The sequence below is a fragment of the Larimichthys crocea genome, chromosome XXIV, assembly GCF_000972845.2.
Source record: "Larimichthys crocea isolate SSNF chromosome XXIV, L_crocea_2.0, whole genome shotgun sequence".
NCBI lineage: Eukaryota > Metazoa > Chordata > Actinopteri > Sciaenidae > Larimichthys > Larimichthys crocea.
In genome coordinates this window covers 10,345,943-10,373,299 of record NC_040034.1, presented here as the reverse complement: position 1 = coordinate 10,373,299, position 27,357 = coordinate 10,345,943, and the positions used below count along the sequence as shown (strand labels likewise).

General features: G+C 40.2%; 2 protein-coding genes across 7 annotated transcripts in view; both read left to right on the top strand.

The window, feature by feature from the left end:
- The window catches only part of mboat2a (membrane bound O-acyltransferase domain containing 2a), a 38,081-nt gene extending 15,076 nt beyond the window's left edge, over window positions 1-23,005 (top strand). The window contains exons 2-13 of one of the 2 annotated variants that reach the window (XM_027274836.1): window positions 4,605-4,750; window positions 8,477-8,554; window positions 13,015-13,110; window positions 14,231-14,286; window positions 15,542-15,596; window positions 16,355-16,541; window positions 16,960-17,152; window positions 17,816-17,919; window positions 18,009-18,073; window positions 18,309-18,441; window positions 19,279-19,430; window positions 20,479-23,005. In XM_027274836.1, coding sequence (XP_027130637.1) covers window positions 4,605-4,750; window positions 8,477-8,554; window positions 13,015-13,110; window positions 14,231-14,286; window positions 15,542-15,596; window positions 16,355-16,541; window positions 16,960-17,152; window positions 17,816-17,919; window positions 18,009-18,073; window positions 18,309-18,441; window positions 19,279-19,430; window positions 20,479-20,659 — 1,446 coding nt within the window. In that variant the 3' untranslated portion in view covers window positions 20,660-23,005. Of the gene's footprint in view, window positions 1-4,604; window positions 4,751-8,476; window positions 8,555-13,014; window positions 13,111-14,230; window positions 14,287-15,541; window positions 15,597-16,354; window positions 16,542-16,959; window positions 17,153-17,815; window positions 17,920-18,008; window positions 18,074-18,308; window positions 18,442-18,920; window positions 19,105-19,278; window positions 19,431-20,478 lie in introns of those variants that run through there. The other variant, XM_027274837.1, reaches the window with a different exon arrangement.
- A 1,652-nt stretch (window positions 23,006-24,657) lies between these two features.
- kidins220a (kinase D-interacting substrate 220a) overlaps window positions 24,658-27,357 on the top strand; it is a 41,777-nt gene continuing 39,077 nt past the window's right edge. For 3 of the 5 annotated variants that reach the window (XM_019260192.2, XM_019260191.2, XM_019260190.2), the window contains exon 1: window positions 24,659-24,824. The gene's annotated coding sequence lies outside the window, so the exon portion shown is untranslated. Of the gene's footprint in view, window positions 24,825-27,357 lie in introns of all 5 variants that reach the window. The other 2 variants (XM_019260189.2, XM_019260187.2) reach the window with 1 other exon arrangement.

Genomic DNA, 27,357 nt, shown 5'->3' with positions numbered 1-27,357 from the left:
CAACTCCTTGCATTTATGTGGAAGGCATCTTTATTGTGAGACCAGAATCACAGCCCAGGATGCCATGGTGTCGGTACACAGTGCAAAATCACATCTGTGAGTGAAATGTAGCAAGTCGACGAGCATGTGGTCTCATTATATAACTGCTGCTCAGGCGAAAGAACCGTTCCCAAAAAAAACAGTTGTGTTGATTTCTCAAATGCTGGCATTACTTTCCAATGTTGCTCATACTGTATCGCAGCATTTCATGGATCAAGTGAATTTAGCTTCATTCAAAAATAAAACCCTGAAATGTTAGTTTGGCATTTGTTGCTATGACATCTCAGTAGCTAAGGACAGGTTTTTTAAAATAATTTGAATCTCTGACGTCGGCTTTAAAAGCAGTTATCTCTCCAGCTAAAGTTGAAAACTTTTCATTGGAATTAACAAGAATTTATGAAACCATACAAATGAGCATGTGAACTACTTTAAGTGAAGTAAGTTTTGATGATATTATGGGGTAAATATATTTGATGTATGGTATAAATGTTTAACTTGAAAATTGCATATAAAAATGTATCATACAGTAGATAGAAAAGTTAGATGCTAGCATCATTTCATTGACCATTTATATCTTATCATGATGCTAGCTTACCCCAATTACTAAATTGCCCCCAATTTCAAGTTAATTCCCATAAATTCCCATAGATTTCCATAATTCCCATGGAAAGTTTCAGATTTGGAATATTTCCAAAGAATTCCCCGTCCCAATTCCCAAAGAAACTTCATTAGTTATCTAAGCTTTTCGTCTGACAGTGTTTCAGTGAGTGCAGTTTTCAGGGCACCAGAGATCTCTGATAAACCGTCCAGTAATCAGGTCAAATTACAAGCCTGCACAAGTAGACAACAGCGAGTCTTTTCACAGTCGGCCAGAGCGATTTCCACGCATCTCATCGCCACCAAAGATGGCTCTTTTGAAAAGCAGGTGGAGCTAATCTACGCAAACAAACACAGAACGGCTACTTAAATATTTAGAGGTTTGAATTTGGAAGCTTGTGTTTTGTTGAACATGCGTTCTGTTAGAAACTCTGCTTCAAAATCATCATTTCTGTGCCTCAGATAATTTTTCCACAGTAGTCCTTAAAGTAAATTGTGTGTGTAATTGAGTCATAACAGTGAGAGTTCAAGCTGTTCTGCAGGTTTTTCATGAAGCCACCTGCTGTTCTCGTGTAGTCCTCCAAGTTCTCTATTAACTCGATTCTGCTTCATAATTAAAATGTTGCTACTGTAAAACTACTGCGGTCTTATTAAATAGAAAGCGTAAGAACAGATAATTCACAGCTGATAAATTGCTCAGTCAGAGCTTTTGCCACACAGCACGCTTTCAAGTAGTCGCCCACGGCTTTGCCTCGCTGTGAACAATACAGTTCCTCTGTCACGCCCTTCCAGTCTCCCACATGAAATTCCTTCCTTTACAAAGCAAGAGTTGATATCCAGGGAGGGGCCGATTTCACACTCTCTTGCTGTAATGCCACTGCAGAACATAAGTCGAAGTTGAAGTTCAGGTTCAACTAAAATTTGTAACACTATAAAAATGGCACCGCTTTTGGTTCTTATATAAGATATGTTTGTCTTTAGTTTGTTGACGTCTTTGCTGGAGAGCCATGCACATGAATATGCACAGGACAACTAACTCGATTTATGCTGTAGCCATTTTTCCCCTCTGTGAAGTCGCATTGATAAATCAGTGACTATAATAAGTGTGGAATGTTTGCTGGTTTGCAAATGAGCCAGTCGGTCTTTCTGTGTGCAGGGGCACAGGCTGGTAAAATGAGCTTTTCATTCAACCAACTAGCAATGTCCTCTTCTCTGAGAGAGCAGCTTGAAAGTCATCAAAGTGTGAAAATGACATCCAAAGCTGTGGATTTGGTAAATACCGCTTGCAAGAGATGGGGTAGCCAAAGTCAGTCATTATCATGCTTTATTTTTAGCACTTCAAAGAAGGAAAGGAGGTTGATTTGCAGTTGAACCTGGGTCTAATTTATTACTGATTTGTTACGCTGGAGATTGCCCAAACTGAATCAGCACAACATGAGGAGGAAATCAATCTAGACTCAAACTAGGCTAGGCTACTTCCTGTATTATTCATGGTTGAATGATTGAAAAAGCTGCCAGTCTGAATAAACACTTTATTGGCACGTAGGTGGGTTGGGTTGTTTGCCTTTGATCCACAACAGCTTGACGGATGACTGGCAGTTTGCTTTTTGATACCATAGAAACATTATCTGCAGATACAATGACACACCTTGAAAGAAAACAAATGGACATACGTGGGTCACCTTTTTCTTTGCCTTTTGTGTGTCGCTCAGTAGTATGTCGGCTCAAAGTTCTTTTGCTGGATTATTTCTTAGTTATACTCATCTTAGTCCCATGACAAAAGAGGCCAGCTCCTGTGCTTTGTGTGTGTGTGTGTGTGTGTCTGTGCGTATTCATGTACACCCCCCCCCCCCCCAATATTTGCTGCCAAATGCCATCTGATATAATACTCTCAGGCTAATGCCGCAGATGATCTGTTGCTACATCGTGCAGACTAAAGGACCTACATACTAAAAGACTATATCTGACGCTGTCCCTCTCTCGTTCTCCGTCTCTCTCATTAATCATGCAGGATCCATAGATAATGGATGCCGCTCGTGGTGTCTCTAGCCTTTCACTGCTTACTGGCCAGACGGCTCTGTTAACATGACCTATATACATGGACAGGCCATTGTGGCTTCAGACATGCATCACTGAACGTGACATCAAACAAACATGAGCGGTTCTTAGCGGAGAAGTGTTAATTTCACCTCTTACAGTATTTAGTGTAATGTGATTTTGTGTCTGCTCGTGCACGTTTCCTGTATCTCTTTGTCCCTAATCGGCCCCTAAACACTCTGTAATGTAGACATGTGCACCGACACTGACCATGTATGGCCGCGAATGTGAGGCGATATCCTTGTACTGGAATAATAGCGTGAATAATAGCGTGTGTATTTGCATTTGTAAATGTGGGATCTTTCATGATGTGTATGGGTGAGCGCGAGTGTGTAGCCTGATCATGAAAGTGATGAATAGATCAGCCACAAAGGACACATAGATCTTTAATAGCAAGACACATCAAACATCACCCCTGAATCATCACTGTTTCTGGGCTGAAGGGACATATGTAGACACACACAAACACAACACTGCGTATTACCTACAGTAATGATGTCAGTGAGGGATAATTGACTGTCTGCAGAGAGGTAAGTCATGATTATGATAGTGGTTTAATCAGTCTTAAAATAATAAAATTTACAGGATGACTTCATCCTGTCAGATCAATAGGACATCATATATATATGCCCCTCCTTTCTATCTCACACCATATGGTTCAGGATGAGTAGAGATAAAGTGCTAGTAATCTAACAGAGAGGTTCCTATTGTGCTCCTCTCGGTGGATCCAGTCAATCTCACTATTGTCTGGAGTAAAGCCTCTTTGCTGTGCCATTTGGAGACATTAGGGGATGAAATAAGGTCTCAAACACCCACTCTAACCCAGCCGTACTATCTGTGACCTGTCACACTGAGTGCATTGTATATAACCCAATAATGGATAGTTGCAGTGCACTACAATTGAATTTACCTGAGCAATGATCTGAATTGTTGCAATTAGTTTTAGTTGATGAAAATAATTAGTGCAACTATTTGGCTGATATATTTTTTAAAAAGTAGCAGTAGCAGATTTATAGGTTTAGTTGAAGAAACCAGTTAAAGTTTGTGTGAAGGCTATTCTGAGATTTCATTCAAAACACATTAAATATGTTGGAAAATAGTTGCTGAAGACGTGAAAAGACTTTGAACGATATATTGCTGAAATGTGGAGTTAGAGGTTAAAACAGTTTTTCACCAGTTTTCAGGATTTTTGTGGGCGGTCCTTAAAAGGTGGCTTGATGACACGCTGAGGCCACCCTGAGCATAGAGCTGCACCCCTGAGCAGAGAGATAGAGATTTATTCATCTCGCTCAGAGTGTTTCAAAGTTAGTCGTGTCATTTTCTGAACTCACCTGACACGTTCAACTTGATCACTTCAAAGTTGCTGCTTGACTGCTCCCACGAGTGGGCGTGGCTTCAGCACATTCAGCAGACATGTCCCTACAGTCCTGGAGCTCAAAATACTGCTTTATTTTTACCTGATTTTAACACCATATTTTTAATCATATACCTTTGGCTGGGTTGTTAATAACACTTTCTTCTTTGGTCTGACAAACTCGGAACACATTTATTCTTACTTGACTGTTCTTATTAGACTTTAAGTAGCTTCCCATCTAGCTAGTTAAAAAGTTTCCTGTTTAACTTGTACAGTAAAGTTGAAACATGCATCTCTATGGATAACTACTGTATGCTTTTTTTGGGGGGTTGAAATTTCAACCTCTAACATGACAAAAAAGTCGTAATTAATATTTTCATTAGCAATGTTTGTCTCAGTGATAGGTTATATTAACATCTCAGGGTGGCATTACGGAAACATTTTAGCTCTAGTCTTAGGATTTATCCGTGATGTCATACATACATGTAACATTGTTTCTGCGTGTCTCTCCGTGCAGGTTAACTTTGTGGCAGGTCAGCTGTTCGCCCTGCTGATGGCTGTGTGGTTTCGGCTCTACCTCCACCCGAGTAAGACCAGTCCTTTTATCAGACATGTGGTTGCCACTCTGCTTGGCTTCTATTTGGCTCTCTTCTGCTTTGGATGGTGAGTCATCGCTCTGTATATCCCACAGCTCTTTTCTTGTCATCGCTGTCATTTTATTCTCCGCTCCTTCCTTCCTTCCTTTTTCCTACAGTATTATCTTAGTAAGATGCTTTTCCTGCAGACTGTGGCCATGTCCCAATTTGAAGACATTATTAAATGCTGCTGGATTGTTTGATAATCTCATATGGTTCAAGTATTGGTATATAAAATAATATGTAATGAAAGAAAATGTGATATGCTGCTTAAGTCAGTGATTTGCCTTGCCATAAACCCCAGAGAATGTACCTGAATGAAACAAATGTAGCTGGATTTGAAGCTTTTTTTTTGTTGCTGTATATGATAGTAAACTGAATATCTTTGCATTTTGAAGATAAAACAACCCGTTTCAATACAGCACCCTGAAAAATCATATGGAAATAATATATTTTTCACTATTTTGTGTTCTTTATGAAGAAAATATTTAATTTACTTACCAAAATAAAAGATTTATTAACAGGGACATTATCTTTACTTGCAACCTGATGTTAGCTGTGTTAATCATATGTACACAAGTCTTTCTGTTTGATCAGGAGAGCATGACATCCCCCAGGGTTGAACACAAAAGGTCCTGTGACTGCATTGCATAAAGGTCATTGATACAGTATGTAATACACACAGAAAGAAAGAGGTTGAATAATAAATAAAACTGCACATTGCCATATTTGGACCTAACTTGATCTTCCAGGTTGGGCAACATGCTAACATCCTGGAGCTGTGGGAGGTCCTGTTGATTTGATTTATTGCACATTGTGTAGCAGTTAAATGTTACGTGAGCAGAAAGTGCAGACGATAGATAATGAACAAATAAATCACACGGCATATTTCATTCATGAAGTCACATTTAATGTATTTCTTAGAATAATTTGGAATGAACTTATTTCATTTCTAAATCGAGTAATAATGAATTGAAACAGAATAATGACACTCAATTATTAATTAGAAAAAATGGCTAATTGTGTGATTGCGTGTGAAATTAATTAACTGTTTAATTGATTGGGTTCAATTTCTCCGTTAATTATTTTTTAACTAGTAATCACTTACACTCACTGACTCATTTGTCATATATCTTCATCAACATTGGTAAAACATACACAGCAGTGACCAACAAGACGGGATAATAGGTATTTAATAAAACCTGCGTGTTTTTAAATAGGGCAACAAGAAGAACATTTTTATTATCAATTAATCTGCCATCATTCCTGAGGTTCATCTATTCATCATGAAATGTCAGAAATCTTGAAGAATGCACCTCATAAAGCCCAAGGTGACACTATCAACCATCTTGTTTTGTCGGACATTTCAAAACCTGAAGATACTCGATAAACTGTCACATGAGAGAAAAAAAAGCTGGGACTAGAAAATGTTTGGCATTTTCTAGTTCCAGGTTATTAAGGATTAAAATTATAGGATTAAAATGAAATTAGCTGTTTCACTGTCATTGGTGTTGGTTGTTTTGAGTAAGTTTGATATGTAAAGAACCTTTCTTTCGTTCTCCTACTTAACTTATGAGTCACTCCATCGAATTTGCTGTTTCTCATTGTGCTCTTGTTCTGCTGTCATCATCCTACACCCTTTTCCCTTGTTAGATATCTGTCTGCCATCATCCTCCTTCTCTCCTCTCACTCCTGCCACCTCCCTCGCTGCCCTTCCCCTCCTCACTCTCCCTCACCCATCCTCATTCTGTTCATCTTTGCCAAAGAAAATGGATCGATCGGGTAGTAACTGATATCCAATTAGAAAGCTATTGCCCTGTAATAGACAACCCAATGTACCTCTGGCAGAGTGCCACTCAAAGTGATGCTCTGTGTGTGTGTGTGTGTGTGTGTGTGTTGCAGAGCAAACCGAGGAAACACTAGCCCTGTGATCCAGATAGTGGGATAATGCTGACCAGGTGAAATGTTACCTGGTCGTCAGGTTGTAGGTGATAGGGTTTTATTTGATCACCTCGACGTTAGACGGTTCGCGTACACAGTGCAACTCACACCACGCTGCAATCAGATCAGGTCATTTGTTGTGGCTACAAGAAGTCATAGCATGCCAGTGTCACTCAAAAGAATTAGAATAAATCTGTATTCAAAAGGAAGTAGAGGTGAAAGATAAATATGTTAATTAAGCACTGTAGATATCAATATCTATTAGCTCACTCTTACTCTAAATTGTTTCATAGATTATGAAGATTGTGGGCTAATTTCTGCAGTCAGACATCTACCACATCCTGGCAAATACAGTAGAAATATGTGCGTTAAAAATGAGGAAGTAAAATCTAAAATTAGTCAGACAACACTAATAGCTGTAGCCACTGAGCTGTGAATGGGTGCTGGTTTGCTGGGCCACTAAACAAGTATTGTGACATAAACAGAAAAAAAAAAAGTGTTTATTTACACGGGTCAGGACTCTTATGTTGGATTAGCCTGTTCATTGACAGCCTCTTTGTCCAAATGGACCAAACAATCAATAAATGAAGTTTACATCTGTGAAAGCCTGCCAGAGAGTTTTATTTACTACAGTAATTAATCGACCATAAGCCCCATTTTAAATATCTATAAACGGACTCCTTTTACAAAGCTGGTACTTGATTCGTCGCTCCAAGCTTTGTGTTTTTTATGTTATACACTAATTACAGTAATAAATGTGCTCTCATCACTATAAAGTTCTGATTTTGTGATATCATACAGTATAATTACACAGGCTGAAATTTGGGATTTGGGAAAGAAAAGCGTTTTATTTGCTAAATTTCACGAACAGAGCAAGGTCACTAAGATGTTAAATGTTTATAGGATCTCATTCAATGTTTGCCAGAGGAGCTTGTTTGTGCGTAATGCATGAATGCATCTATGGACACACACACACACACACACACACACACACACACACACACACACACACACACACACACACACACACACACACACTCTGTTCTGTCTTAGAGGGCACCTGACTGCACCCTCAGAGGATCTGCCTCGCAGATGCTGCAGAGCGTTGGTTTATTTTAGGATGTATTCCCCCTCTGTCAGGCGCACAAGCTCGTTTCTGAATGTCACTGGAGGCAACAATTTGAGATTGTTGAACAGTTGAAAATAAAATGTCTGAGAAATGTACATATCGTCCTTTCTCGTCACTTACCTCGGACATTTCAGTTCATTTAAATCCCCCAGTTTGTGCCCTCTCGTTTCCGTTCAAACCCTAATGCCCTTGCCCTCTTTCGTTGACTCACCACTAACACATTGTGACATCTCTCCTCTCCTGGAGGGCTTGACGTCGGTAGCACCACACACTGTGCCCTTCAAAGACCCATCTGGTAGCTGCTGTTGGACTGTGTCTTTGTGCGTCACGAAAAGGGAGAGAGGTGGATATAAGTTACAATTCTGTACAGTATAAGGATTCTTGCAGCTGGAAGGTCTGCACATACGTCACAATGCCCTGTGACTCGAGATGACACGTTACAAAAGTCTGGTTTCACATGACTGATTGTGTGACTGTGATTTCGCAATGCTGTTATTTCCTCTTCTTAATGATTGTATGGGATGACAAAGCAGGATATGGATGGTAATACTGAGAACAAACAAAGCCTGATACAAGGAGGAGGCATGTGTGTCAGAAACTAAGAAGCCATGCCACGAAAATGTTAAAAGTTGAATATTGGATTACTAAAGTGCAGCATCATTCATACCATGTGTCTCCCAACAGGTACTCCCTCCATTTCCTGGTGCAAAGCGGTCTGTCCTACAGCGTAATGATCTTCGCTGGCCTGGAGCACATGCACAAGTAGGTTCAAGTGGAGTACAAATGTTACATTTTATTTAGTTTCCACTGAAATTGTTGTCTGGCCTCATGATTCTTGGAATTGTCATAAAGGCCTTTCAGCATTTCCCACATGAATAAATCTGAAAAGGGCACATGAAAGCAAAGACATTTGTCCAAGTCAGTAAAACTAAAAATCTGCAGATATTTTGTCTGGAAAAATCTGCGTTTTGGAGAGCATACAAGCCTCTGTCACGATGACAGTGATGATTCTGCCTGCAGGCTTCCATCTGTGACCATGGCTCATCAACACAACCACACACACACACACACACACACACACACACACACACACACACACACACTTTCTAGATGAAGGTGCAGTCCAGTGCAAAGAGGAGGAGAAGCAAAGGGCACAGGGCAGGATGCACTGACATGCTCGGGTTTTCAGAGGACATTGAACCCACTGCCACAGGTTTTTGCATAGCAAATGATGAATTATGCAACAGGTTAAGATTTACCTGAGAGCGCTGTGCTTCGGGGGGACTGAGTGTACTCCTCTCAATGTTTAACCCATGAACTGCATTTGAGTCGGACACACAGGAGGTCAAAGGTGTCAGTGTATGCATACTGTATGTATGTGCACTTCTTCTAAGGTTCCTTTTTACCAACCTCTTAGGAATGTTACATCTACGCTTTAACTCTGCATTTTTTTTCTCGCGCTCGTAAGTTGTGTCTTTGTATTGGTCCCATCTTTTCTCCACAAGAGCTTAATCACATCTCCATCCCCCAGTCAGCCATCCGTCCTCATTATGTTTCTACAGAATTACATACAACACTCTTTTTAACCCTTGCTAATGATGGCACAGCTGAGTAGAGATATGAGCTGAATCCGTGTAGTGCCTTGTATACTTTAAATCACACCTTCCGCTATGAGATTTGCTTGCTGCAGTGACTACAGTCAGGGCTTTGGAAAACACTCTGAACCGCACACCACTCCCTAAACTAAGCACACTGTAGCAGGACTTGTGTTCCCTATTTGTTGTTCTGCCACTCTGATACCCGACCCTCAGGGGGGAAAAGTGTACAGTGAGTGCAGTGTGACAGCTTTATGGAGTTGCTTAAAGCTCTTTCTTTCTTTCTTTTTTCTTTTTGGACTGTGGGAATGGCTGCAAGTGTAAACCCTCGCTTAGTGTGACTCTAGACTCTGTTCAGTGGTGAGGCGTCATATTTCATACTATTCACTCTCATTCAGCTCTGGAACTTTCCCCTTCCCCATGTGCCCCTCCGCCCCTCTCCCTTTCTCTTTGACAGTTCACCTGTTGGATGTGTTGAGCAGACTGGAAATGTTTTAGACACTTCTTGACTCACCGGCTCGCCCCAAGTGTGAACACAGCACTGCCTGCTGGTTAGGCGGCGAGGGGAGGCAGAGAACTGTGAAATCGTTAGATACGGTGTAACAAATGAAGAAGGCTGTGACAGTAATGCGAGCACTGTCTTTAGTTAATACTGGCACTAAAGAAGAGCCATAACAAAATTATAATAACTCAGACTGTCGTAGAAATCCGACAAGGCATGCTGTCAAGCTTGATGTAAATATAGTCTTTTTTTAATGATCTCTAGAGCCCATTATACCTCAATTTTACTCTCTCTGTGAAGCAAATTTTCAGCATGGCACTTTAGCAAAGGCAATAAGGGTGGTTTTCAAGCCTCTTTCAACCCTCACGCGTCACTATGGACATTTTTGTCCATTTTCCCAAATTTTCCTCTTTATCATTTTGGCTGTGTAACCAGAGTTTTTCCCTTGATCTTTTTTTTTAAATATGTATTCTAGAGGTAAAATTAGACTGATTCACAAGAAATGAAGCAAAAACTAGAAGAAAGTATGTCAAACAAACACAATTATGTTTCCTATCCTGTTAATCCTCTTGCGACTCTCCCATTTGTTTATCTTGTGTCTTCTTCCCTAGACTCCGACCAACAGTTTGGGGAGCCAAACAAAAGCTGCATACGTCTGTTTATTACCTGAAGCAGTGTGGGTCAACTGACTGGCTGTCAGGTGACAGGTTTCAACATGCTGACAGTTGAGACTTCGCCCAGTCTCTCAGCCCCCCTCTCAACATAACTGCTCTATAGCACCAGGACAGAGCACTGATATTAAGCTCTCTAGGATGGTCTACCTACGCCTGAAACGACTCTATAGACATCTCCAGTTCTAGTTACAGCCAATTTACCCTCAGGAGGGCTTGAGTTAGGAATGAAATGTATTCTGTCTATAACATAAGCGTGCAATTTAATTTAAATTCATATTAGTTTTGGTGTGAAAGCATGACTGTGAACCTGACGGTGATAAGTGTGCAAATTACCGTCTCACAGTTGCATGCTGAACAGATGGAAAATTTCCTCTGGATCTGTGTAAGCATGAAGTGTGCCTCCAGGCATTTACTATGTGTACACAACCTTAAAAGAGATGTCTCAGAGAGTGTTCCAACATTTATTCATAACCTGTTTTTTGTTTTCATGGCTCCTCATACAGTGTGTATACATACCTGCAGCTCCTGTGTGGCTCCTTGTCTACGCGTTGACCCGTCTGCTGCTGTCCCGCAGTGAGAGGCCAGCCTACTTTTAATCTGAGATGCCTTGAGTGGAAATGAAACACAACCCCCCTCTGAGCTGTGAATTACACAAACACAAATCAGATGAGGATAAAGACAGGATCCCCGGTGGGCCCACTGCAAATATAGCTGCTGCAGCACATATAGAAAGAGAGAGGAAAGAAAGCTGATCTTGGTGAAATGGGGTTGTTGCTAAGGAGTGAAAAATCAACTGAATTATCAGAAAAACTTCAAGATTTCATTCATCGCTAAAATGCCCATTTTATATATTCATGCAGTCTAGTACTGAGCAGTGCAGTATTTAGTCTTGTTAAAGCTAGTGAAATATCTGCCAAGCATGTCTCTTTCTGTACAACACATCAGTGAACACTGAAAACAACTTTTAATTGAATTATTTTACAGCTTCATTGTTTTGCAGAAAATAGTAACATATTTTATTAAGATTTATGGCCGTTGTGGCAGATCCCTGCAGTGACAGTGTCGTCCAAAGCTGAAAGTCATTTTTAAGTTGTGTCGGGTGGACCTTGAAGCTTTTTGTTCATCTGGTCACATAAATGCACCAGAACATTTGAAAAGGTTAAGCTAACCAGGTTAAAACATCGTAGAAAGCAGTCTAAGAATCCGTTTTGTGAGCATAAGATGAAAAAATTGATTCTCCTTGAGTCTAAAACCATGTTATTACACTTATGTTGGTGTCAGTAAAACCATCCATAGCTTGTAGCTCATATTTGGCAGATCAAAAGTCTTCTGTCTTCTGTTGTGATGTCATTTCACATCTCTAGAAAAGGCTGAAGGCAATAGTGGACAGCACTTCCAGGATAGAAATTCTGCGGCCATGGATCTTTGTTGTACATCGTCTCTCTCTAGGGTTGTTCCAAAAATAAATTACTCACCACAAAACACACATTTTAACTAGTATTACTGAACGTATCCATGCAGCACATTTAGATGAAGTCTGGGAATATGGAGGCTTCTGTAAAGACCCTTCCAAAGATTCTGAAATGTTGTTATATACTCTGAAAAGCATGCCAAACGTGGGCTGGATACAAACACAGAGCCCTCAGTGCACATAGCAGGACTGTATTGTAATTATCTCTTCTGCGTTCTCTGAGGATCTTGTGATTAATAGTAGTGCGTAATCTTTGTCTGGGTTTTTTAAGGGACTAAAAAAATATCTTGAAGGGTCTGGAAATATAATGAAATATCATAGAAAATATTGCAGCTGTAGAGACCTTGGGTGCGTCTTGGACTGCAGATACAGAAGGCCCTCAGAATCAAGAGGTGCTGTTGTGTCTTATCAGCAATGCAGCCTCCCTCTAGCTGGTGTGCTGTACTCCTTCCCAGGGCAGCACAATCCTCTTATTGTTGGCAGAGGAGGAAAGCTAGTTGGGATAGCTTTGACTTGGGCTGACTCTGCAACAGCTTTTGTACAACAGGCTTCAGTGCTGCTCCGTCTCGGTCTCCGCTGTCTTTGGTCATGTGAAAGGTTGCGTTGTCCTCTGTCTTCAACCACTGACGGTGACACATTACCAGAGCCTCCTCTGCCCTTTTGTTCAATTTTCGACTCCCTCCCCGTCCGGCAGCTCTGCCCCGTTACCGGGGCCACTGTCTTTTGTACTGTACTGGAAGAAAGTCCTTGTTCTGCCACGGATACGAGAACAAAGTTTATTTTATCTCCTCAGAACCGTGAGGTTGAAAGTAAATTAAGACGTCCTCCATATCACTGTATAGATTTAAATTGTTGTTTAGGAGCAGAGCATGTGCAGCAAGATTTCATTTTGGCCTTTGAATGCAGCATTTTCTGTATCTGTCTTTTACCTATATGTCTCTCATTTCTCTCTTTTTTTTTTTCTTCCTTTCTCTGCACAGGTACTGCTTCATCGTGACACTTGGCTATCTGATATTGTGTCAGATCACACGAGTCTACGTGTTCGACTACGGCATGTACTCTGCAGATTTTACAGGGTAAGCTAAACTAAGACCAGCTCTCTCTTAGCTCTCTTTGTAGTCTTTTTGGTTCTAAATATAAACTGAAGACCTCCGTTGGCCTTGATTTTTGAATGCTAAATGCAGTACAGATGATGCTTAAAAAAAAAGAGAGAGATGCTACCAGCAAGAGTCGAGGGAATACTGGATGTGACTCAACCTATCTGAAGCTAAACAGAAGCAGGAGCGTGTCACACTGATGTGTCGGCGGGAGGACGTTGATAGCGACTATAGTTCCTTGTGGTTGGTTCCCACTCCTCCAGACTGTCTGACAATTCAAGCAGACAGCCTGCACTCCCAGCAGGGTGGGGGTGGCTAGTTGCTAAGCGACCAAATGCAAACCCATACCGCCTCTGCGAGGGCAGAGATTTCACTATTTCAACCACCTCGTCTGTGGTCCCTCTGTTTTTCATGAAAAAGTCACGTTCCTCTAAATATCATTGTGGCCCTTGTAGCCAAATGTGCTTTGATCTGCAGGATCAGGTGGACTATTATTCTCAGTGCTCAATTTCTGTCTCTTGTTTTTGACTCTGATGCTGCCAAAAGCAGCTTTTATGGATGAAATTAGTCAAGAACTTGTACTTCCTCATGCAAACATCAACAGAAAGGATGTATGTATATCTAAATGCAGACTAAAGCGCGTGAGAGCAGATTTTACAATGTTGTTTTGAGAGGAAGAGTGAGAAGCATAGGGGCCGGTTTGGACTTAAAGAGAGAGAAGAAGAAGAATAGAAAGAAAATAGCTAAAGGAAGTTCAAAACGTATCCGCAATTAGCCTGGAGGAAACTCGCCATTGTGGAGGTATTACTGCAGCTGATGCTGTGACTGTTATTACTGAATGACTTGGCATCTGAGGCTGCTAATTACTCATGTACAATGCAACAATATGGACTAGCAGTTTAGCATGATAACTTTTTTCTAATCTATATACATATAAAAAAAAAATAAAATACATATTTAATAAAGGTGAGAAAAATGGCAGCGTGTGAAGAAAGCACCGTTTTGACGTTCTCTATATTAACTTCACCTTTTTTTCTTGTTTGATGCTCTTTATCAGGCCCATGATGGTTATAACATCTTGTTTGATGCTCTTTATCAGGCCCATGATGGTTATAACACAGAAGATTACCAGCTTGGCATTTGAAATACACGATGGTAAGACATGCATCAGAGCTTATGTGTGTGTGTGTGTTGTGTGTGTGTGTGTGTGTGTGCACATCCTGTGGAAAAAGAAAAAAAAAAGCGACAGAGGTGACAGAAGTGAAAATGGTTCAATTCTCTTTGGAGTTTAAAAACAGACCACATGTACATGTTTCCGAGCCAGTAGTCAGCTCTGACAATAGACTAATGAACCAGAACGCATAAACACAGTTATGTAATGTGGCAGTGACCAAGTATGCACTCTCTCTCTCTCTCTTTCCGTTTAATGGCTGACTTTAAACACAAGCAGAATCCTGTTACACACTGGATACTAATGATATAAACACTTTATTACCATAAACAAGCTGCTGTGTATGCAGTTGGCCGCTTCTGCCATGCTAATCATGGACTTTTGGAAACAATGACTTTTTTATTTTATTTTTATTCCTACTGCTGAAACACCACGCGTGCTAATGAGCAATTAAGATGGAGGGTTGACGCTCAAGTTAAAATAAACTTCTAAAGTGTGATCAGTGTCAGAGAGGGTTAGATACAGAGAGGATGATGAGAGTCACTTGGAGCCTTGAGTCCCTTCAGGATATTCTAGACTGAACAGTCGTCTAATAACAGTTTGTCTATTCGTGTGTGTGTGGGTTGGCACTGTATGTATGCACTGTAGAGTAGTATAGTGTATTCAGTTCAGGTCATTGATTCTCCTCGCAACTGTGCGTCTAATGAGAAACTAAGACTGTAATCCCCATCCTCAGAGAACTGTCACATCCTAAAACCTGACTGCTGTTTATACTCACACACACACTGCACATATTTTTATACAGTAAAACACTTACTGACTGAGACTGCTTATATTCCAAAAAAATAAAAAATAATAAAGTTATTAAAGGCACGGTGAAGCTGCTTCAAAATGCTTCTTTGTTGTTCATTAAATGAGATAAGAGGTTTAATTGTGGCCAGAGGGCCAACAGAATTTAACTAATTGTAGCCTTAACTAAACATAGCCTTAGATATACCAAACAATGTTGGAGCTGGAGTTGTTTAATGAGTTGCAGGTCTTTCAAACAAAGAGCAGACTGGTTAAAACAAATATACGCAGACAGTAACTGTTACAACGATGTTTGGGCGTGGTGTAATTTGTCAGTTAGGAGCAAAGACAAAAGTATAACCAGTGTGGATTTGATAAGATGAGTTCTTATGCACGTGCATGTACATAAATTGAGTGTATATGTTTGTATCTCTTTGTGTCCGTCTGTAGGTTTGACCAAGCGAGATGCGCAGCTGACCCCCAGTCAGAAATACCTAGCTATCAGGTATGTGACTCAGGTATGTTTTTACTGCTTAAGATGAATGAGTTCATCCAATCGAGCTGAAATAAAAAAAAAAAAAAAGTTGAATTACAGTTAATGAGCTCAGTCTGAAAGAAATGATGCCCTTCGTTTTAATAAAGGCTCCACGCTTTCTTTTGTGTGGAGTCACCACATTGCCCCCGCTCTCAGGCTCTCTCTGGTGTTGTCAAGCAGTCGTTAGGCATACAGTATCCACGAAACCACGCTTTCACCACTGTCATGTGACCTGTATTGTAGGAATGCCCTATCCTCCATCTGTCCTGCATTCCTCTCCCCTAATGTTACTACTGGAGATAGCAGTGCAGCTGAGGTTATAATGTACACACGAAGGTTTGAGTGGGGAGATGCTACTGTAAGCTAAACAGAACAGATACGAGTCAAAGAGCAGGATTCATATGCAAATAGTAAATCTACAAGGTCCCAAATATGAAGCACCAAACCTTTATTTCATAAAGCTTTGCTACTGAGTCAGTGAGATGGCTACTGAGAAGGTTGGCAGTTATATTTCTGTTCAGGCAGTTACATTGCCTGGTGGATTAAATATAATAAGGAAGGGTAAAAGACCAAAAGAGTTTTAGCCAAAGCACTCCTGTACTGGTTTGTCAGTGGACAGATAGCCATCCCTACTCTACTTTAAGAGTTGGGCACTAGTGAAAACATCCTCTAATATCTGTTTCTTTATCTTATGTATCTGCTCTCGTCTCTTCCCTGTGGTCTTAAAGGCGAATGCCCAGCTTGCTGGAGTACCTGAGCTACAATTGTAACTTTATGGGCATCCTGGCAGGCCCCACCTGCTCTTACAATGACTACATGGCCTTCATTGACGGCACAGGATACCAGCCACGCCACCAGGAGAACGCCAATGGCAAGGAGAACGGGAAGTACAAGCAGAGTGAACCCTCGCCCAAGGTACGAGACAGTTTTGACCATTTTTAGTAGACGTTCATGCATCATGTGAAGTCTGCAAACACTGTGGTTATGATATTACAGAATTGTTTGATTCCTGTTAGAGAAATAGAAACAGACATTATTGAGAATTTAATGACTCAAATGCCTGAACCTCAAGGTTATTCATGTTTTTCTTACTGCATAATGCATTATTAATTTAATTACACTCAAAGATTGAATGTGTGTTTGTCTCAGAAGAGAGAGGAACAAAGCGAAACGCAGACGATGCTAAATATAACACATGAAAGAACGCTCAAGGACTTGAGTTAACCTCGAGTCAACTTGATAGTTTTTGAAGTATCAAGTCTTCCAATGTGGTTATTGTTGGTTTTGAATGTAATCTGGTATAATGCCCTTCTCTTCTTTCACCTCCTCCCAGAATGACGTCATCTCCAAGCTGTGCACGTGTGCCATCTCTCTGGCCATCTATCTGTCACTGTGCAAGCTGCTTCCAGTGGAGCACTCCATAGACGATGACTTTGTCAACTCCACACCCTTCCACCTTCAGGTCATCTACCTGTACCTGGCCATGCTGGCTCTGAGGCCAAAGTACTACTTTGTCTGGACACTTGGTGAGAATGACTTGTACTACCTATAACTGTAATTTCACCTTTCCAGTTAACTCTGTGTAAAAGTGCTTCCATCATGACAGACCAGTCATATACTTTAAATATCTAATCTGCAGTAAAAGTGAAGAAGAGGAAAGGAAGGGAGCAAAATTGTTATTATCTGTCTGCAGAATCACATATTCAGTCAAATAATTGGTATCGAAAGAGACAGACAGCACTGACAGTGAGTTCAAAGTACCTGGATGGTCTTTGTGTATCTCTGTTTTCTTCTGTCAATCACAAACTTGACTAAAGACTCTGCTTAGAAGAGTCTTACTGCTGCACTATTGGTACAAACAGAGTGAATCTGGAGATGAAGAAGGACTAACACTCATTTGAGTAGTATGAACTCAGTGAACTGTTCTGGGTTCAGAGAATCTGGTTATTTTTAACGTACAGTATGTTTAGATGCAGCTTCAAAAGTCTTATTTAATAGCGCAACAGTGCCATCTAGTGCTCATTTGAAAACTGCAGCTCCTCCCTCTCTAATGACAAATACATGTGATGCTGTAATCTCCATCTGTTTCTGTCACTGCTGCACAAACAAATGTATTCTAAGGCTGCCGGATGTCACGCTTTATTGCTGCTGTTCGAGTACTCTGAAATATTTGTACCTTTCTCCTGCAGCTGATGCTATCAACAACGCTGCCGGGTTTGGCTTCAATGGATACAACAAAGATGGCTCCCCACGGTGGGACCTGATATCAAATCTCAGAATTCTAGACATTGAGGTTAGCCCCCTTTTTTAAGCTTATTATATCCAGATGAAAGCCTTTTTCAAATAAATCCTGAAAGTACATTGTCGTGTGTCCAATTTCAGTTTGCCACCAGTTTCAAGAGTTTCCTAGACAACTGGAATATCCAGACAGCTCTTTGGCTCAAAAGGTAAAAACACTGTGTGAGAACAAGCCCTGGCTGTAGAGGGTTGCTGAAATATCTGCATAAACTTATGATGCGTATTTGCATATCTCATGTCTTGCATTTTGAATTCCAGTAATACCTGAGTGAAGCCACAGTTTAAATGGATTTATTGAAAAAAACAAAAAAAAACGCCATGTTCTGTTCTAATTACAAAAACAAACTTTCATTACTTACTGTGTCATGTCGGTCTTCTCCCCAGGGTGTGCTACGAGCGCTGTGCCATTAACCCCACTGCTGCCACCTTCCTGCTGTCAGCAATGTGGCACGGGGTTTACCCTGGGTACTACCTGACCTTCCTCACTGGCATTGCCATGACCATGGCTGCACGTGCAGTGAGTACACGCACCGTTTCTTGTCTATAAAGCAGCTACTGTTGGAGTGTTTCCTAGCCGGATTCAGCCAAATAGATACAAATCATAATTCTAGAGCTGTACATTAAGCTTCTGCAGTTTAGGAACCATAATAGAGGGTGAATCCTGCAGTCCTAATAGGAAGTTTGCCAGAAAATTAGAATTAATTAATTAGTTTTCCAGTATTCTGCAGAAGTCTAAGAGCTCTTTAGATTTTCCACAGGCTACTTAGCAGACCCACAAACATGCAATGAAATCCCTTTTATGGAGAGTAAGGGGATAATGTAATGATAAAGTAGTATACCACTTCACCCCTAAGTGTGTGGCCACTAGTCTCTGCTAAGCCAGACCTCTTCATTCTAGTCTTGTGAAAGGAAGAGACGAGAGGATATTTATTTAATAGTAGAGTGATGATAAATGCAGGAAATGCTGATTCATTGAAATAAAAATGTGTTGTGCAGGTGACTTCCTGCAGGGATTGTGTTCCTCTTTATCTAAAAGAGGACAAGGAGACCACTGACCCAGTTACACCATAAAACTACTGGCCACTGCCACACGGACATGTTCAGAGATGGATTTCTCTGAAGAGTTATGAGATGGAAAAAGACGAGGAGAGAGAGAGAGAGGCAAAAGAGAGAAGGATGACCAGATAAGCAGAACTAGGCAATAACGCCTGCTGTCGTGAAAGATTTCAGGAACTAGGTCGATTGGGTCAATTCAAGTTTAGTTTACCGTACAGTAGAATGAGGGATGCAATTTAAAGTTTACAGCCACTTAAATGATGTCGAGAACTCACAAGATGTTTTTCTGACCTTCCAGGTAAGGCACAACATCAGACCGTACTTCCTAGTCTCTGACTCGTACAAGTGCGTGTACGATGTCATCACGTGGGCGTGGACTCAGATCGCCATCAGCTACACAGTGGCGCCTTTTGTCCTACTTGCTGTAGGACGCTCACTCAAATTCTACAGGTATGTGTGTTTACATTGATATTGCTTTGAGTTGCTACTTTGACATTATGGACCCCGTTAAACAAAACATCTGGTCAAGAGAGAATACTACATCCTGCTTTTCCGTGAAGTAATTAGTAGAATGAGTTTTGTACACTGCAGTTATTCAACATGGAAATGAAGTCGCTGGCCACCGTGTAGAAATTAACACTTTTTCATTAGCCTGGTTCCCTCTTGTCAGGCTGTAACAGTTAACGAGACAGCTTAATGAGCGAAAGGATGGGGAGGATTGATGAGGTGCAAATAAAATGAGTGGCCTTAGCATTGCTCGGCCGCTGCCATGAAATAAAAGCCCAACAATGGTCAGCGTCGTTCACATGAGGGCTGCTGCCTAACAGGCGATATAAAATGGACTCATTAAAGCAGCAGGGATGGGAAGAGGAGGAGGTGGGGCTGGAAAATATTTAGATCTGTGGATAGTGCTTGGGTCAATAACTATAGTATAATTATAATACTTATGGTCAGTCAAAATAACCAAATAGTCTGACATGGTAGATTTTTGATTTTTCTTTCTCATTTCTGTGTCAGCAAAAATTTCAATCATTCTAGAAATGTCCTACTTTCCTCTATATGACACAAAATTTGCCTCCTCCCTGTGTAACTATGACTACTTGTGATGCATATTATAGGGTCGTTATCCACGTTTGAAGTTCGTGTTCAAACAGTAACAAGACTAAACGTCTGGAGCCACCCTGTGAGGCTGTATTTAGGCAGAAAACTAATGCTGATGTCGGCATGCTCACCGTGACTCACAATACATTCTTTTTCCGATGTCTGCACAGATTCATTGCCATCTTTGGTTGACTGCTGTACTCATGATAAAATCAGCCAAAATAAATTCTCAGCATCAACATGTTCATGTTTAGCAGGTTTAATGTTTCCAACGGTTACCATCTTAGTTTAGTGTGTTACATTAGTAGTATTCCTTTCCGAAGCTATTTTCTTGTTTTTCTCTACTACTTATAATAAACTGTGCTGAGATAACTCTGACTTTGATATGTGGCTGCAGGTCCTGGTACTTCTGCTTACACCTCCTCTGTCTCCTGGTGGTGCTTGTCCTACCTGTGAAATCGAGACGCCAGCAGGCCAAAGAGCAGCAGGACGGTCTGCTGAAGGACAAACTACAGGACAACCAGACAGACCACAACAGCACAGACAACAACTGCAACCAGAAAGACAAAGCCACATGAGGCTCAGGGCGGCAACGCACACAGTCCCCTTCAGCAGCAGAAACACTTGAGACGAACTAGCAACCACTGAGAGCTGGAGTGTGGCGAGTCTGTTTACCTGACAAAGAACCAAATATCGGACGCTCTGAAAATCCTAACAGACAGAAAACACAAGTCAATGTTCTGTCAAAACTTCCAGTAGCAAGGATGACAGCAATCACACTTCTGACATGGATACAAGACCAGGATGTAACAATGGCCACGATGTAAACTAATGAGTGATAGTGGTTACTTTACATTACATTAGTGGAAATGAAGACTTCCAAGCTGCCTTAAACCCTCTATGTACTCGTCTGGTGAAATAACAGTTGGATGGCACGCTGCACGAACCTAAATGCAGTTTCACCGTGTCAGGTTATACAAACAGAATAGAAGTGCAGTATGTGGAGGGTTTTTGTCATTGTCTGGATACAAGCCTCTGTTAGGTGGAAATGGTGGAAAAAATGTGTTCATGTAAAAGAAACATAACCTTTATCATCAGCTGCCAATTTCAAACAGGCCTTAGGATCCTCAAAACATTGTTTGATTTCTATGTCTTTTTTAAAATCTTTATTGGAGAAGAACTCACATTGTACGTGTTTTGTATTTAGATGTTTGTGACAACGCTATTTAAAATCCATCCTCAGTGCTATTTTTCTTCTTTTTTTTAAATATCTTTTCTGGGATGAATTGACTTTGCATAGACAACATAGAGAACCCCAAAGTGGAATTCAGATCTCGTCCGCCTCCAGCAGTGGAAAGTCTAAAAAAGAGGCACTCATGAGTTACTAAATGGATTTCTGTTTTTTTTAAAAAATATTTTTCATATCTGCTGTTTTTTTGTTTTGTTTTGTTGTTTTTTTTTTTCAAACATGACTCATCAGAAAATTGTGTGTTTGACATGGAATTTTATTTACCCTGTCATGATTTAGTTTTTTCTTTTTCATAAGGATTTCAGACTTGTGTTTCAGGGGTGTGATTTGTGTTCATAATTTTCAGGTTTCCTCTGTGTTTAAATGTCTTTCCTCTCTAAAACAAATATCAAAAACTATTTAAATAAACGAAGTAATAAAATGTTATAATTGGGGAAGCACAGTGGATTGTTAATGTCACTGTTGAACACTCGTATGTTTTAATGAATTGTCTTAAATCCTACAACTCTAATCAGATTAGAGAGATTTATCTACTTTGTATGTGTTTTATAGCCATAATTATTGTAAGCCAATTGAATGTAAAAGAAAAGTTTCCAATTTGATGCACAGTGCATGAAAGCACATATTCAGGCTGCAAATTATTTAAATGTGCAATTTGGTTTTGTCTGTGAGGAAATCTGATACAGTTATTTGTGTACATGGCATCATAATATTGTACAAAACTCAAAGTCATAGACCAGCTGGTCTTATTTTATATTGTGTGAACTTATGTTAGAATAGGGGATGTTTTCAGGGTGCATTTACTGTAGGGTTTAAGACACACTGGTTCCATCATGTTGTTTTGGTCCACGACTCACCTTTAGCCTTTCAAATCATGCAGTTCATTCTTTACAACACGCATGGCAACACGAGGTTCAAACAACCACCCATGTGATTCATTTCTGTTTCATTAGACATTTTTATGGATTTAGTCAAGAAAATGTGGACATTTGTCGGAGAGGAGGCAGCCTAAAAGTCACCTCACTGTTGTTTAAACAGTCCAAAGACACATTCTGTGTGTCTGATAGAGCAGGAAATAGTCTGGGAGTTTCGAGCCCACAGCGTCACACTTTGAAGTCGTGCATTTTTTGTGTGTGCATTTGTGTAATGTAAAATAACAAAGCGGCAGAGGAGAGCTTTGAAGTATGGACCTCTTTCATTTCTTTTTACAATTTTCTAACATTTGCATATTCCTGCCATAACTGTGTGTGTACCAGTATTCATGTGATCCGTACATGTCGATGTGGTCTCATGTGAACTATATTTGTAGCCTGGGCCCCTGTGTTAGGGAGAGTGTGGCCCACTTAAGTGAAAGGGATGTCATTCTACAAACATAGCGATTATTGCACTGCATGGCCACCCAAACCAGCAGATCAATGCAAACTGCTCCATATGTCCAAAGTGCCAAATCAAGAATGGCGCATTTTGTTTTGTGTGTATGTGAGCATGCGTGCCTGCGTGTGTGTGTTTCTGCGTGCGTGCGTGTGCATGTGTCCATGTAGTATGTGTGTACGTGCGCCTGTGTAACATAACGTTATTTTTGTGTCAGAAGGAAATTTATTGAAAGATTTGTATAACAGTACATTAAAATTCTGATTTATGTGGCAAAATAAAGAGAAATTATTTTTAAACACTAGAACGGAAAATATACGTCTAATTCTTTATTTTATTATTATCCATGTAGGTTAATTTTGTGAACAAATTATTTAAAAAGTAATATATATAATGTCTCATTACTGATGAAAATGTAATATTAGCAATAACTGATTATCTCTGCAACAGTATTGTGCCTTTTTTCATGGCAGATATTTTGATGCATTTTAACAGGAAAAGGTGAAGCAATTTTTATTGACGATGCACTGTCCTGTTAAAGTAACAGTGTGTAGGATTTAGGTGATGCAGTGGTTACATTGCAAACTCAGCTCACGCTTGTCTAGAGTGAAGAAGAAATGACAGTGGCAAAACTCACAAAAAGCCCCGTTTAGATCAGAAGTTTGCCTCTTTTAGGCTAACACAGTGTTTCAGCATGGCGGACTCCATGGAAGAGGACCCACTCCCGCTGTAGATATAAAAGGCTTGTTTATTTCAAAGTAATGAAAATAAATAGATTGTTATTTTCAGGGAATTATTCACTAATTAAAACAGTTATGCATAATATATGCCATGTCTTCTATATTTTAAAAGCAGTCCCCCTAAATCTTACTCATTGGACTGGAAGTGTTTCAAAGTTTACATCACATCAGACACATTCAGAAATCAACTGTAAGAATTAACCCAATTCAAACTATGAGGACATTTATCAAGGTATATGTTTTCACCTGTGTAGGCAGCTGTCTATCTCACCCAAGGAATGGACATCCAACCCTGTAGAAAATCTATTGTCTCATACATAAATGGACTGCTTCCTAGGCTCCTTAGAGGAAGTGGGGGAGAGGAGGATGAGGAGCAAAGCTGACATCCATCATCATCAAACAGCTCCTTCAGCAACAGACTGCTACTCCCACCACGTAAGAAGGAGCGCTGCCTACAGGTCCTTCATTCCAACAGCTGTGAGACTCTAACACCAGCATGAAGTCTGACATCTTATACATGATTTTTTTTATACTTTTTACTCTTAGATTTCAAAAGCCTATAAAGAGAATATAAAAAATATTACTTCCCAGTACCCAACAGAATATAAAATATAAATGTAGTCCAGCTACATTAAAGTGCACGTGAATGCATCAGTGATAATAATCTATTTATATAATACAAAAATAGGGTCATTTGTATGCATAATCAATATTCCTTATACTTTTACTCAAGTATCAAATTTAAACGCAGAACTTTTACTCATCATTGAATATGTTTGTATGAAGTATTGTACTACTACTTTTACTCAAGTAAAGAATCTGATTACTTTTCTTAAAACACACACAAAAGCCTGTAATCTATTTTCTCTTATGTTTGAATATAAATGATCACTGATGCATTCACGTGCACTTTAATGTAGCCGGACCACATTTATATTTTATATTCTGTTGGGTACTGGAGAGTAATAATATTTTATATTCTCTTTACAGGCTTTTGAAATCTAACTATAGTTATACTGCTACTAATAAAGTAAATCAGCTGTGTTTGAGTGAATGCTCTTCATTGTTCTCTTTATTATAGGGAAGTTCAAAATAAAAGCACGACATATCAGCTTGTGGGTGAGTCATATGAGGTTGTTCTTTTTGTTAAATAAAATCCAGGGTGCCTGCCTGACCCCCGTCTGCTCCTCCACATAGTGGGTGGAGGTGGAGGTGGAGGTGGAGCTATGACCGCAGCAGCAGCCAGGCTGGAGCAGGTTAACGTGGAAAAAAAAAAAAAACACGCAAAGAAGCCACAGTATGACGTGAAAAAAGTGGTGATTTTTGGCTATATTTACCGGACTGGAATCAAAACACAAACCGTCCAAGAGCAGCCCTGCTTAGGTAAGACGACTTCATGCTGTGTGCTGTACTTATTTTATCTTTTAAAGGTGATTTTTTTTAAAAGGACCTGTTGGGTTAGCCACTCGCAGCTAGCTCACGTTAGCCTGTTAGCCGTTGCCAGTTGCTTCCTTAGTAACAAAGCTAAACACGGGAAGTCATCGGTGTCCGTGTGAAACCTGTTTATTACAGAGCAGAAAGTAAATTATAGCTTTACTTTTCTTTGAAGCCACACATGTTGGTGTGTGTGTGTGTCCAGATGTTGTTGTTGTTTTTGTTCAAGCCGAAGTCGCGCACCCTGAGCGGCTGCTGTGCCTGAAGTTACCCGGTGGTGTTGAAATGTAGTTTAAAGTTTCATCATTGAAGCAGGAAACACACAAAGTCAATATGTTTATCAGCACTGTGTGTGTTTGTCACACTTTTTTTTAGTGTGTCTCTGTACGCAGAGTTTTTTTTTGTCCCAAGCACAAGGTTTACTGAGTTACCTTTCAAAATAAAACCCACCTCCAGTCTGGACCACAGACTTTAAGCTCCAGGTTTTGCTTATTAGTTTTTCCCAACACTGTAAACCTGTTTTTGGAGCTGACCCCGGTATGTGTTAGGGGGAACTGAATCCTCAGCAGTTTCATACCCACATGACACGCTGCTGAAGAGCTGACTGGTTAAATTTAGAGATCATATCCAGTGTTGCCTCCTAAGTTCATGTCTGTTTGTGTTCAGATAAGAAGAGCACAGCTGACCAGGAGTTTATTTGAGCTTTCCTGATGATTATCAAGTGGTCTGTGTTTTTACATAAACACTGGATCATACCTGAACTCTTACTCCTGCATGTTGTGGGCGTGATAGTTAAATTTAAACACTTTTCTTTTTGCTACAGTGTTTTTATTTTGGAAGCTAAGTGCCAATTCTTGTTACTCCAACACATCTCTGAAATATTATATATATAAATGCTTATTTTTATGTGGCTAAATGCAACATTTTGGTTGTCACACCAGTCAATATGTATTGTCAGCTTGCTTTGGCTGTAGTTTTCTCTCGACCACCACACAGAAATGGTTAAACCACCCGGTTACACACATACAAACAGGTAACAAACCCCAGATCATAACTGTCCACTCCACAGTTTAACATTGTATAGAAAGAAGTTGTATAAGAAGAGAGAGGAGGAGGGCTAAACGCCTGATAAATCCCATTGTATTAATATCTCATGATAATAATAGGGCGGCTGTGGCCCAGGAGGTAGAGCGGGTCGTCCACCAATCAGATCAGAAGGCGGCGCCGTCGGTGTATCGAATGCGTATAAATGTTTAGCTATATAAGTAGCCATGACAGGACTCCACCGTTTCCTAAAGGTGGATTGTCTGTCAGCAAGGCTTTATTCAAGGCTGCTGTAAGTATTCTCTTTAAAAGGTCTTCCCATTCACACTTTTAGGCATTACTCTCAGTAGTGCCTGGGTTATCTCTCCTCAGAACGTCTTTAGTTTGAGATGCGACTCCTGTAATTCCTCCAGCGTAAACTAGAAACCATTCTGGATACTTTTTCTGGTGTTTTCCATTTAAACTTCCTCCATGTATTCACACCTCCTCTAAGGCGTCTCACGATATGATCATCTCTGCTGTCTGCTTCCCATCTGTAGGGAGATTTGTAGCTTCAAGTACATAATTTACAAATCATGTTTTCTCGCCTGGCTTCTTATTTTTGTTTATAGATGTATGCTGAAATGATTCATCGATGAATCCACAAATTGATCAACAGAAAATAAATAAACTTTTGATAACCGAGTAACTGAGCAAAAAGGCCCAATTAATTAATTAATTTTGGCTTAGGACACAATTTTTAAAATTATTTTCTGACATGTCAGTATTTAGGTTTTTATTTTAAAATGTTGTGATTTTTTTGTCCATATTGTTCAACCCATCACAAAGTTTAAGGGATTTATTCTGATCTACAGTGTTTCAGGATCAGTTTGCCATTTTGGGTTTTATCTGATGAACAGTTGAGTGATTTAAACACACCCGGGTGACGGGAGAGATAATCTACCAGTGACCGCCGCCATTAAAACCAAATGTTTCTTTATTGCCGTACTCATAGAATTAAATTGCACAAATTAGGCCAGCACCGTAATTGTCTCCCCTCTTTTATCTCTATCAGTTGGTGTCGAGCCAGTGCATGTAATGAATGAAAAACTGGCTGCGCGTGTGTCTATTGTGTTGGACGGGGATGGGCGTGGGCCAGCCCCCTCATTTAATATTCAGCCCCGAGTGAAGGGGGGATGCTGAGCCTGGCAGTGCTTGTTGATACTGTGTGCGAGTGAGCAAAAGATAAAGATTGGTGCTGAATAGCCAAATAAATAGAAGCTTCACCCTACACCAAGGTAAGGAGTTCCACTTTTCAGCTTTTTAGTGTTTTCTAGAGAGCACACGTCACTCTTTTATCAGCTTTAATCATTTGTTTTAACGGCTTTTATTGTTTTTAATTGGTGTTTTGTCTCTGCTGTTCTTTTCTAGTTGTATGTTTTGTTAAAAAAAGAGTGTG